The sequence below is a fragment of the Osmia bicornis genome, chromosome 1 (assembly GCF_907164935.1).
Source record: "Osmia bicornis bicornis chromosome 1, iOsmBic2.1, whole genome shotgun sequence".
Lineage (NCBI taxonomy): Eukaryota > Metazoa > Arthropoda > Insecta > Hymenoptera > Megachilidae > Osmia > Osmia bicornis.
Window position 1 is genome coordinate 15,669,420 of NC_060216.1, and position 12,124 is coordinate 15,681,543.

A 12,124-nucleotide genomic window follows, 5' to 3' on the forward strand; every position below is an offset into this window, starting at 1 on the left:
TTCTCCAACGATCACTCGACGATAAGGAGGCAACGGTGGAAAAAATCGTTCGATTTTTGGAAACACACACACACAGAGACGTATCATGTAAAGAAATGCATATTTTATTATTCAAATTTTTTCATCGATTTACCCTATCTAGTAATCTATCTATGTATTCATTGCATGAACGATACGTTGATATTTAAACTGCTCAAAACTTTCCGCTCTGGAATGTTTAGATGCTGAACGTATGCCGGAAAACAATGATGGGTGGAGAAATTTAACAGAAAATCTCGTAAATATTGACTAAGATTCAAGTGATATATGCTATCTTGCAACAACTCTGGATCCTCTTCGTCCTCCTCCGCTTCGTTTGCAGCTTCTTCCAACACTGTAAAAACATTAACATTTTAATATTTTTCGAATCGTTACAAAGTTAGAGGATCCGAGAACGTAAAATGATTGTTCTCACTTACGTAGCATAGTTTCGTAACCCGGATCTAAGTAAGCGTTATCACCGTCGCCTTCTTCGTCGTCGTCGGATTCCTGCGTATTTAAAGAAACGATCGTCTTTCATTTCTTTGTAATCTTTCTTCTGTAATTCAAACGGAATAACAGAGAATGTTTACTAACGTCCGTCTCTTGATTCGCAGCGACTGCTTCAATGTCGTTGGACAATTCGTTGATTATCAGCTTAAATATCTTAGCCAGAACCGGTACCGTGGTCCACTGATAAGGCTGTGATTCGGTTTTACTCCTAGTCCTCACGCCTTCTTCGTTTCCTGTGCATTCTCGAATTTTAGTTAGACACTTGCTGTTTCCGAATAAATATTTTATAGATACACGTTGCGGATATTTTAATATTATTCCTTACAAGCATCGAGAACGAAACAGAAGCGAGAGATTTTTACTAACCTGAGAATATCTGATCTCCTTTGACGGTAATTTCGTTCAGTCGACTGTCACCGTGAGTAACGCCGTACTCTAATATCTTACAGAGCGCGATCGTGGCCACTTTTCGGTCGTATCTACCGAAGAATAAGTGTTGTCTGCTCACCCATTCGGAGAGTACGAAAGCGAGCGCGCTTTGTCCTGTTGGGCCCGGTACGGTTGACAAAAAATTTAACACTGCGTCAAACTCGGTGTTTATCAGATGAGCGTATATCATCAGTAAGCTTTGTACCACGGTCAACGTTTCGACCCGTTGCATTTTACTCAATACAGCCTTTAGTAATAGATCGAGATTCTCGCCCAGCGTGTTACCCGCTTTCCTAATCAACGTCGTCACCAGTCGTCCCACAAAAGTAGCCGTAAACTCGCTCGACTACGACACCCCCGTTATTCGTATCAAGTTAAGTAACGCGATCCGATCGTCCTCGTCGACAAATACCAACGAACAAAATGATAACTTACCTGTGGATTCAACAGCTGACCGACTATTTGCAGTACGTATTGTAAACCTGTTTGCCCATCGGTGTCACGATGCACCATCACCTGTCGAGCAGCTACCGACAGGTAAGTACGTATCACTTCACCGCCGCTTTGCAGCGTTTCGTTGTCGTCTGAATTCAAAATACAATGACACGCGGCCGGAAATGCTGTTTCAACCAACGCGCTGCTCAACGGTCTCGGTGAGTACTGCACCAACACTTGCAAAACGTCCAAAGCTACGTTTCGACATTTCTCTGTCGAGGAAGGAAATAATATTCTCTCTAAATCCTGCTGCGAATTATTTAACAATAATACAAGAAACCTCACCGTCTTTTGATTTATCCATAGGTGTTACTGCCATCATGCTGGTTAACGTGGGTATCAAACGAGTCTGCAACGGTCCTATACACTCGGAATTCTGGGACAAACTTTTGAATATATCTTGGCACAGATCTAAAATTACTGGATCGCTATAGAATTTTAGGAACACGGCGATAGTTAGTGGACAAACTTTGTTCTCCACCGAAGCGGTGAATGCTTTGTCCAGCTGAAAATAAAAAGTAAAGACATATAATATGTATACACGCTAAAGCGTGTCTAAATTAATGGAGTTTGATGAATATTACCACAATCAACACTTGCAAAGTTTCCATGACCAATGTCAAAATTTCTGTAGACGGTTGATTGGCCAAATTAAAAAGTCCTTGAAATATATTCGGCAAATGAGATCGTATAATATTGCCTAGCGTGTTGTTACTTTCCAACGTTGATGCTTTGCAAAACCAATAAATAGCTTTTACCGCACTGATACGTATGCACGCTGGTTGATTTTCTTGCAAACCATTCACTGTCGCCTCCAGGAAACGCGAACTCATTTCTGGTGGCATTATATCGGCATATTTACCACCAACGCACAAACAACGACCAAGAAGTAGTGACGGTGCTTCTGTAAATTATGCGGATATACGTGCAAGAAGGTGATATAAGAAAGAAAAAGAAATGAAAAATGTTAGAGAAACGTTTTGTTACCTGAATCTTTTAGAGTAGCCAAGACGATTGTGTCTAAAAATCGAACGACATCAAACTGAAGTATTCCAGCCTGTTGTTTTTCAACGGTAGTATCTTTTATTTTACTTAACGCTAAAATGGAAGATTCTTTTAGTTTCCACCATGTTTCGTTATTCTCGCTTCGTAATCTATTCGTTGCTTCGATGTGGCGAGTTACAACTTCGCAGAGCGCGTTCACCGCCTTCTCCTCGGAATAATTTACAAGCGCCTGTACACGGAAAAAAAACAATCAAATTCTGATAAAATCCCTATCGATTTCCCGTTTAATTTTCACCTACCGTTAACAGTTCTTGCGCGGAAATGCGAACGTTGTAAGCGAATACATCGTCTTCTTCGACGAACTGATTCGGACTTGTCGTCCATAATTCAATTTGATCGTCAGTTATTTGCATAAAGATTACTAAATAATACATTAATTCTTGCATTAAATTATCCAATAGATTTGAAAAACGTTTACGATCTAGGATGGAATGAACAAACTCGAATATAGCGATAATCAAATTACTAAAGTTAATCACTTCACCTGGTTAGAAATAATGGGAGCATTAAAAACAACTTTCAATTTATCCAAGCCAAATAACTACATGTATATAAGAAAACTTACCGTCCGAATCGACCTCTTTATTATTCGTATCTCCATCTCCGTTTACAGATCCTTCCTGATAAATTTTTGCGCTTTGCGTTAAAGTTTCCCAAACAGGCGGTAACATCTCAGGCAAAAAGCTTGATACGTATTTGGGTAATTTAGTGACGAGACAATTTATAGCTTTGATCACATCGGCCTTAAGCCCGCTGTCGCTGGTTGGACCGTCGGGCACTCGCAAACATTGCACAAATTTCTGACAAAACATTGGAATAACTGGTTGCAGGTATTGTTCCGTGAATCCTTTTTGATATACTCCTGTATTCGCGACCAATGTCGTAATCGTCGTAAATATTTCAACCGCACGACCGCGAGTTCTAATTGAATATTGCTGCAATACATGAAATTATGTTTTTATTACTAGCGAAAACATTCATTGACTTTAACTTACGTTTTCGCTTTGAAATATTCTGTACATTTCTTGAAGAATTACTGGTCCAACGTTAGGTAATTGATTGTCGGTAAGATCAGATGTAAATTCGGTTAAAACTCTCATTGCTCCGTGAACGGCATACTCGCTTTCTCCGCTTAAGCAACTGACGAGTATATCAAACAAACCTGGCCAATTTTCAGGCCAATCCCAATGCGCGATTGCTGATATCGCGTAAGCTACCGCTGCGCGCACCTGAATCAAGCAATTTTAACAATTAATAATCCATACGTGTACCCTATTCTAAACGAATTACCTTGCTAATAGATTCGCGAAGACCTAGTGGCAGTAATTCTTTGATTTTTTCCTTTGTTGCATGCTTTATTTCAGGAGGACGAAATTTTTCAGCCACAGAAGACCAGTGTGTTTCCACGTATTGCTTCAACAATACAGATGCCAACTGTCTGATAGGTAAGTGTCCATTGGGATCTACTACAAATTCTGTTAAATGTATACCAAATTCTTCTGTAACTTCTAATGCTTGAATCCTTTGCTCAGCTGCTTGACGAGTTCCTCGATGAGGAGACAATATCCCAGTTAATGTTTCGTATAAGGCTTCTTTAAGAGAACCTTGAACGTCTAACGCCATTGCGCTGCTGTGTTGATCTTTGTTGCTTTATTCTTTAACTTTTAAAAATACAAATATTTCTATCATGCATTGTTTATATTTCTATCTTTAGTTTAACAATACAACAATTATTTACCTGAACATCGTTTAGATGGTACAAATTAATTTATCCTTAACCACTAATTTTTATACAAGCAATAATTTGCAACAACCAATTTAATGCAATTTTATATCACATTAAATAAACAATAAACTAGGATAGCGTATAGTTAATTACAGTTTTTATGTTTTATAATCTCATAAAGCCGGTTCAGCAATTGATAAAATAGGTTAGATCATTCCCCAAACATCATATAATAATTGAACGTGATTGAACGCTTTTTAATATTAAGTAATCTTACCCATGCAATCTTATTTAATCTGAAATTCTTTTATAACAACGAGCTACACTTGCTATTGCTAATCGTCGAGTTTCTTTTTGATATATGTGTAGAAGTCATGCTATCACTTACAGAACTGAAGTTTTAACATTCAATCATGGATGGCGCCAAAATCACATTTTTTTAATTTTTTATTTTTGACTATAGTTTTCAAGAAGACTAGGCATGCCTTTGTTTTCGGGATGTCTTCTCACTAACAAAGGCACCTACATGAAGTATTCCTTACATCCCTACATTCTTTTTATCCCAACATGCTTTACACCGCTTCATCCCTTATATCCCGACATTCCTTACATCTCTTTATCCCTTACATCCCGACATTCCTTACATCTCTTCATCCTTTACACCCCTGCATTCTTTTCATCCCTACATTCCTTACACCGCTTCATCCCTTATATTCGTACATTCCTCACATCTCTTTATCCCTTACATCACGACATTCCTTGCATCGCTTCAGCCCTTACATCCCTGCATTCTTTTCATCTCTACATTCCTTACATCTCTTCATCCCTTACATCTCTGCATCCCTCACATTCCTGCCTTCTTTATATTCCAACATCCCTTACATGCCTGTATCCTTTACATCCTTGTATCACTTATATTCCTGCATTCCATACATCCTAGAACCTTCATGAAATTGAGTTGAAATTTTCGCTGCTATAAAGCCTGCGATTTTATACAAATTTAGTTCCTTTTTTCACCACCAGAGGGCGCTGATTCGACATCAAAATTTTAGTTCCCATTTTTGCCACCAGAGGGCCAGAAATTGGGCAAGATTTGGTTCCTTATTTCGCCACCAGAGGGCGCTGGTTCGAGGTCGAAATTTTAGTTCACATTTTTGCCGCCAGAGGGCCAGAAATCGAGCAAGATTTAGTTCCTTTTTTCGTCACCTGAGGGCGCTGATTCGACATCGAAATTTTAGTTCACATTTTTGCCACCAGAGGGCCAGAAATTGGGCAAGATTTGGTTCCTTATTTCGCCACCAGAGGGCGCTGGTTCGAGGTCGAAATTTTAGTTCACATTTTTGCCGCCAGAGGGCCAAAAATCGAGCAAGATTTAGTTCCTTTTTTCGTCACCTGAGGGCGCTGATTCGACATCGAAATTTTAGTTGAAATTTTTGCCGCTAGGGGGCGCTATTTTTTCGAGAATTTCGCGAAATTTTCGAAAAATCTAACCCAACTTGCCTTTACTTACCTTTACTCGAAGCAGCCTTTATAATACATTTATTATAAGGGATGCAGAAATGTAAGGAATGTAGGGATGAAAATAATCAGGGGATGACAGGAATGTATGGATGAAAAGAATGTAGGGATGAAGGGAATGAGTGGATGAAAAGAATGTAGGGATGAAAAGAATGCCGGGATGTAAGGGATGCAGAAATGTAGCGGAACGAGGAATGTAAAGGAATTCCGTAAGGGTCGGGGGCTCGGGACCTCTGCGTACCGTCCTGATATCATATTGGGGTATTAAGGACCCCATAACGCCTTGACTATCTTTGCATACCAATAATATAGCATCTGGGGTGCCAGGGACCCCACAGCACCAATAACTGTCTCTGCATATCGACATGACATATTGGGGTGCCAGGAACCCCGAAGCACCGATGACGCTTGCTTACCGACATTACGGCATTTGGGGCACCTGGGACCCCGAGGTACAGGTGACGCTGCATACCGATGTTCTGCCACCGGGGTATCAGGGACCCCAAATCAAATAGCGAAATATAAGACCTAAAAACGAACAAATCGTGAAACTTACTTGTTCGGATTAGTGATGGGTATGACCGGATCTAGCGAAATATAAGACCTAAAAACGAACAAATCGTGAAACTCGCTTGTTCGAGGTAGTGATGGGTACGACCGGATTTGTAGCGCATGTGCACTACAATTATTTGTTATAAAACAAACTTGTAAATAATTAAGAAATAATTGTAAATAATTGAATATAGTACAAAATATTATTACTACATTTGACTAGTTAGATAATTACAGTATTACAATGTTACAATAATGGTATAATACAATGTTGATACATATCAGTATACAATATGGAGATTATATCATTTTTAATAATTGTAAATAATTTGATATTAGATATCTATTGTTAGTAATAGATTGATAATAGTAATTCAGCTAAAGAACAAAATGATCTTTCCATCTTCTAACTCCTAAGTGGTAAAAGTATATCATTGTCAGTGTGCAATGACCTCTTCTTTTCAGACTTGTCTCCAACAACTTGTTTTCAATATCTTTTATAGCCCCGAAAATAATTTAGGTACTAATAATTACTGGTCCACCCTGTATAAGATAGAAATAGAATACTACACGCTGTATATTTATCTGATTAATGCGTATATAACCATGTACTTACACGGAAAATACACAAGCTCTGACATGGCAGTAACATAATTAATATACATACGAGCGACAATACGTAACTGGTAAGGTGACGTAAAAAAATAAAAAAAATTCATAAATACATTACGTGCATGAACACGTGAGTATAAATTCCGCATTCGAGTAGGACATTTATTAATCATTTAAGTAATGAATTTTTAAAAAATAAGAATGTATTTGTCAACATTTAAAGCGTCAAATAAATTAGCAAAATCACAAATCAACTTCCACTATGAGAAATTCAAACAACCGTAAACCAGCTTGTTATTTTCCCTTTGTTTCTTACTTGTATGTACTATTTAGTTTATAATTTATTAAACATCGTTCGTACAACGTGTATTAACCGGTATATATGCATATATACACGCAAACGACACTGATAGTTTTACTGCTACCAATTATATTGGTATTTTACCTACCCATAAAGATTTATTAATATATTTCATAACAAAAATAATTTAAATTAAATAATTTAATTCCTTAACCTTTGTCTAAACCTTGTGAACGAGCTATGATAAGTGCAACTAAGTATATGTATATTATAGTTAACAAATACTAAAAATAAGATACTGGTTCTCAGGTAAAAATCAGTTAAAATGTTTACATTACATTCTGTAACATGGAAAAGTTGATGTCAACAAAATGCATAATTTCCAAAGAAAAAGAAAAACAGATTAGAACGTATGCAACAGTTTGTTACATGAGAACAAGTTGTTAATAAAACTGTGCTTCAAGCTGCAATAGCGATACTATTGGCAGTAACAAGTTTTTTTTTACAGAAATCATAATTTCCAAATTTCATTATACTAGTACATCTTCTGACTTCTTTCCTGTTAATCGCATTAAATCGGAATGAATTTTGAAATGTAATCTAGATTCTAACATATACCCGGTAAAGTTCTTTCTGTAAACAAAAATAAATAAATTAGTTACCGATTAAAATGAAAAATGAAAAAATAAAAATTAAAAATCGGTTACTTGGCATCCTCTAGAAATCCAATAGCAAGTTGCATGTTTCCTCGATCTTGTGCTACCAAAGCTAATTCGACCGTTGCATAAGGAAGTAAATAGGTATCTTCTCTAATCGATTTATCCAGCTCGAAAATTCGTTTTAAACAATCTTCGGCCAACAAAGAATGCTTCATTTGCCGTAAACAAGCACCTTTTAAAAGCAAGATAAGTGCTTCATTGTCGGCATGATATTCAGTTTTCCTGTTGAATATTTAAAAGGCAATTTAATAGCGTCTAATTGATATGTACTTATGTAGATGTAAACATCTGGTTGGAAATAAAAAGATGAAACTGAAATCACTTACGTCGCCTTCTTCAATTCTTTTTCAGCGTCTTCTATTATTTTAAATATATTTAACATTAAATCTTGCCGTTTACCAATCATTCGGAATAAATTCCACATATACATAAGTTCAAATACAGGAAGGACTAGATGTTTCTTTTGGGCAAAATAACGTTCAGCCTTTTTTATAACAAATTTTTCCATGGGTAATGACTTGCCAGCGATACGTTGCTTGTACGTAGGTACTTTCATCATTAAAGTGTCTATCGTTTCTTTCTCTTCGCTTTTCGACGGTGGATTCTGCATTATAAGAATCGCAGCTTTTTGATATAAGTAAATAGTACGCGACCAATTTGATTCATTGGCCAAAGTACCGGCGAATGTTGCAGCTTGCTTCCATTGTTGTAGCCCACAATGTGCCCACATTAATTCCCAAAAACAAATATGATGAAACTGAGGCCATACGTCTTGACTTTTCCAAGACTTGGTATACCATTCTAAGGCATTCTCAAAATTCCCTCTTGTTAATTCTAATCTGCCTTTAAAAAATAAGAACCATACACCATTTGGGTAGAGATTTAATTCTTCTTCTAATACTTTTTCGCACAAGTCCAAATCACCATCCGTATGACTTAAAACGAAAGATGCTATTAAATTGTAAGCTAAAAGAATCATCGCGCACAATACGTGCCGTAAACCCCTTCTTTCTTTATATCCTGCTTCTAATTCTGATAAACCATATTCCTGTTGACAAAAATGTTATTAAATCAGTATAAAATATCTCTGTAATTATGGAGAAACTTTTTTACTTACTTTATCACCGGAAAATCCAATAAATTCTAGAAGTTTGATAATTTTTGCTGGTAATAATGAGATCATCTACACAATCATAAAAATCGTTATTGAATCGTGTTACAGGAAGAATTTTATGTAATAAAAACAATGATATATACCAAATTAAATGCACCAATTCCCGTACGGACACCACTCTCGAAATGTATTTTATGAATCTCATTTTCCCATTTACGACTATTTAAAATTGTTAGACATTCTCTAAAAGAAAAGAATACGTGTATGAAACATTGTTTTATACTGCTATGTAAAATGGAATAGATAAATTGCGATATGATATGTATTTGTTTACTTATACGACAGAAAGCAGGTACGAATTTTCAATCCAGCCTTGACAAAACTGACCAATGTCTCGTCCTCCACAAACGTGAGCATCGATTTTAAAAGAAGTGATTCGGCATAACATAGTTCCGCATGCACTTCCTCTGTAATATTAATTCTCTATCATTCTCTAGATGATTAATACTTATTAATGCCGTTAGTATAGTATGTTATGCCGTTCATTCAATGTTAACATTCTACCGATAATTTCAAGTGCTTTTCATCATTTCATAATGGAGGATTGGCAAAAAGCAATGCAAATAATTTGACAAAACATGCTGTACATATGTATACGCTACCCTGTACGTATATTTAAATATAATTACCAATTGTATAAGTATCATAATTAGTCTTCTTGACCATTTTGCCTATATTTTCTGATAATGTTGCATGTTTACGATGTTTCAAGCATACGCTCATGCATTGCTTTACAGCTCCAGCTGCCTTCTCAATCTGTTTCTAAGCAATACATGTTACAATGTATTATTGAACGATATATTTTTCCAAATATCACAATATATTGCAATTTAATACTTGTTCAAATGTAAAAATAGCCTCAAGGAATGCAAATACGCTTGTTCCTAAAGAGTGATATATGCTACTGCTTGCCCAGGGTTCCATAATTTTTCGTGCTTCTTCAAAATCATTATTAAAAAAATAGTGTATAGCTTTCTTTGCTTCCATTATTGCTGTATCTAAATCCATGGAAGTAGGCCTGGAAACAAGATACAATTAATTTATATAATACATACGTATGTACATGTATAAAATACTTACTGTGAAATGGATTCTTGAGCATCTTGAAACTAAAATATCATTAAAATTACAATTTTGTTAAAACAATGACAATACAATAAGCATTAAAGTAATGTACATACCTCGTCTTCTTCGATGTCTGACATTTTGAATTAATATCTAAAATATGCTTGAAAAGTAAAACAGTATGTTATCCGATGTATTGATCTACACATAAGAAATGACATAGTTATGTTTAATAGGAATCATATACATATTTGTTAAGTTCATCCTTTTATGCACCAAAAAAGATTAATTATTAGAGAAGAAAGTTATTCTTTCAGTCAGATTTCTCAAGTGTACTCATTTACTTTTAGGTCATTGCTTTTCTAGTTTCTCAATAAAACTATAATTCCCATATTTACCATAAAATAGTGCAATGCACAATAAAGTACAATGGATTCTCTTTTTTATTAATATTTAACAATAAAAGTATTTAGTTTATACTTATGTTTTCAATATATTTTATTTGTTACAATTGATACAAAACCAAATTTAACAAAATAAGTTATTGCTCAGCAACTCCATAGCTAATCACCTACAGACAAATATGATATGATAATGTCAAGTGCACTTCTTCTAACAAAAGAATTACAAATTTTTTTAGAAAATGCCATTAATAAAGTCTAAGAATTTTCAACAACTGTAGTATTGAAGTAGCTCGTTTATCACAAGCTGTATAAAACTTGTTATTGAAATCTATAGTTCTTGTATTTCAACCTCTTCAAAATTAATTGTGTTTCTAAATCACATGCAAAAACAAAAGAGTTAACATAATAAAAATAAAAAATTATACATATAATATTAGACAGAAATGTATGGTATGATATTAAAAAATGTTACACAATATCTCTTTTTCCGAAAATTCGTTGTAGTATTTATTAATTATATTTAATTAGGAATTTAAACGAGAAATAATTAAATATTGTACAGTACAAAAAGAGAAATGGATCAAGTATGTAAGGTAAATACAAATAATGCTGTTAAAATGATTAAATGTGTATTTAATTGAAAAAAGAAAATCATAAAATAACAATCAAACAGTGGAAAGAAACCGGAAGCAATCGAAAGTAGAGTGTTACAAAGAAAGTATAATTGAATTAACACGATGGTACGACAGGCCTATGAAGATCTCTCGCTAATTCATAACAAAATTATGGTGACAAGAAAGTTCAACACGTTCAACAAACGGAACTTGGAATATAACAGAATAAAATCACCTAAAATCTATTCTGAACCGTTACAAATGATTACATACGTCTGACTTACCATTTATTAAACATCAAATGGCAATAAAAATGGTTCACTAAAAAACAGAGAAACTAGCGGCTGTCAGTGCACATTTCTGAGCAATATAACCTGATTTTAATACACGGTACGTTAAAATGGAACAGATTGTGGATAATTTTACATTTTCGTTCAAGATTTGCAAGATTTGTTGAAATACATGGTCGCGAACAGAACGGTGTATGAACACGCGTCCGACTGACGCTTGCTGACGCTACTGATTTTTACTTGCCTTTCTTCTCAGAGGGTCATGGTGCCTGAAGAACGAACGCCATCTGCTTTTTCTTAGGATAAAAATCAGAAATACTTCATACTGCAACAGTCTAACGCACTTTGATGGTAATAACAGACTGCTTCGATATTCAAAACTATACCCCATTACTCCAGCCTTGCCATATTACAGCAATAAAAGGAGCAGCAGTGAAACTTGTATCTGTAGTCACTGCTACAGATGCTAAACGATTGCCAGCATGACTTTGTTTTCGAAATGTTTTTAAAATTCGATCCTAGCGCCCTCTATACAAAATTGGCGGAAACTATTTGACAACTTACCGACGATCAGTTTCGACTTATCGATCGGTCCTCTGTTCCTTGTATCGTAAGTTCCGTCGGTAAGT

General features: G+C 35.4%; 2 protein-coding genes across 8 annotated transcripts; both read right to left on the minus strand.

Annotated features, from left to right (window-relative positions):
* Positions 1 to 88: 88 nt before the first annotated feature.
* Positions 89 to 5,194, minus strand: LOC114876171 (importin-9). Of its 3 annotated transcripts, none has more exons than XM_029187350.2 (13): positions 4,524 to 5,194; positions 3,811 to 4,181; positions 3,516 to 3,749; positions 3,086 to 3,455; positions 2,760 to 3,004; positions 2,443 to 2,689; positions 2,040 to 2,359; positions 1,741 to 1,960; positions 1,396 to 1,667; positions 898 to 1,306; positions 616 to 773; positions 459 to 528; positions 89 to 373 (listed from the first exon to the last, which is right to left on the minus strand). In XM_029187350.2, exons 2-13 carry the CDS (start codon positions 4,141 to 4,143, stop codon positions 159 to 161), a joined length of 3,093 nt encoding a protein of 1,030 aa, XP_029043183.1. In that variant the 5' UTR covers positions 4,144 to 4,181; positions 4,524 to 5,194; the 3' UTR covers positions 89 to 158. The 3 variants fall into 3 exon arrangements, with proteins under 3 accessions (XP_029043183.1, XP_029043182.1, XP_029043186.1); XM_029187349.2 differs by having other exon boundaries at positions 4,259 to 5,194; XM_029187353.2 differs by having other exon boundaries at positions 616 to 764; positions 4,259 to 5,193.
* A 1,303-nt stretch (positions 5,195 to 6,497) lies between these two features.
* LOC114876188 (tetratricopeptide repeat protein 39B-like) lies at positions 6,498 to 11,729 on the minus strand. 5 transcript variants are annotated; one of them, XR_003789339.2, is made up of 12 exons: positions 11,490 to 11,729; positions 10,304 to 10,388; positions 10,203 to 10,231; positions 9,960 to 10,140; positions 9,752 to 9,884; positions 9,397 to 9,529; positions 9,206 to 9,305; positions 9,066 to 9,131; positions 8,275 to 8,996; positions 7,937 to 8,170; positions 6,933 to 7,862; positions 6,498 to 6,859 (listed from the first exon to the last, which is right to left on the minus strand). XR_003789339.2 is itself a non-coding variant. In XM_029187390.2 (11 exons), the coding sequence occupies exons 2-11, from the start codon at positions 10,325 to 10,327 to the stop codon at positions 7,760 to 7,762; spliced, it is 1,725 nt and encodes a 574-aa protein (XP_029043223.1). In that variant the 5' UTR covers positions 10,328 to 10,350; positions 11,490 to 11,729; the 3' UTR covers positions 6,498 to 7,759. The 5 variants fall into 5 exon arrangements, 4 of the variants coding, with proteins under 4 accessions (XP_029043223.1, XP_029043225.1, XP_029043219.1 ...); XM_029187390.2 differs by having other exon boundaries at positions 6,498 to 7,862; positions 10,304 to 10,350; XM_029187392.2 differs by having other exon boundaries at positions 6,498 to 7,862; positions 9,752 to 9,878.
* Between the last annotated feature and the right edge of the window lie 395 nt (positions 11,730 to 12,124).

Excerpts from the sequence above, each read along its gene's own strand:
- LOC114876171 (XM_029187350.2), bottom strand. The coding sequence starts at position 4,143 with ATGGCGTTAGACGTTCAAGGTTCTCTTAAAGAAGCCTTATACGAAACA. Across the intron at positions 3,750-3,810 it reads TTCGCGAATCTATTAGCAAG|GTGCGCGCAGCGGTAGCTTA; the intron begins GTAATTCGTTTA and ends TGCTTGATTCAG. Across the intron at positions 774-897 it reads AGGAGATCAGATATTCTCAG|AATGCACAGGAAACGAAGAA; the intron begins GTTAGTAAAAAT and ends CTAAAATTCGAG.
- LOC114876188 (XM_029187390.2), bottom strand. The coding sequence starts at position 10,327 with ATGTCAGACATCGAAGAAGACGAG. Across the intron at positions 10,232-10,303 it reads CAGACATCGAAGAAGACGAG|TTTCAAGATGCTCAAGAATC; the intron begins GTATGTACATTA and ends ATGATATTTTAG. Across the intron at positions 8,171-8,274 it reads AAAGAATTGAAGAAGGCGAC|GAAAACTGAATATCATGCCG; the intron begins GTAAGTGATTTC and ends AATATTCAACAG.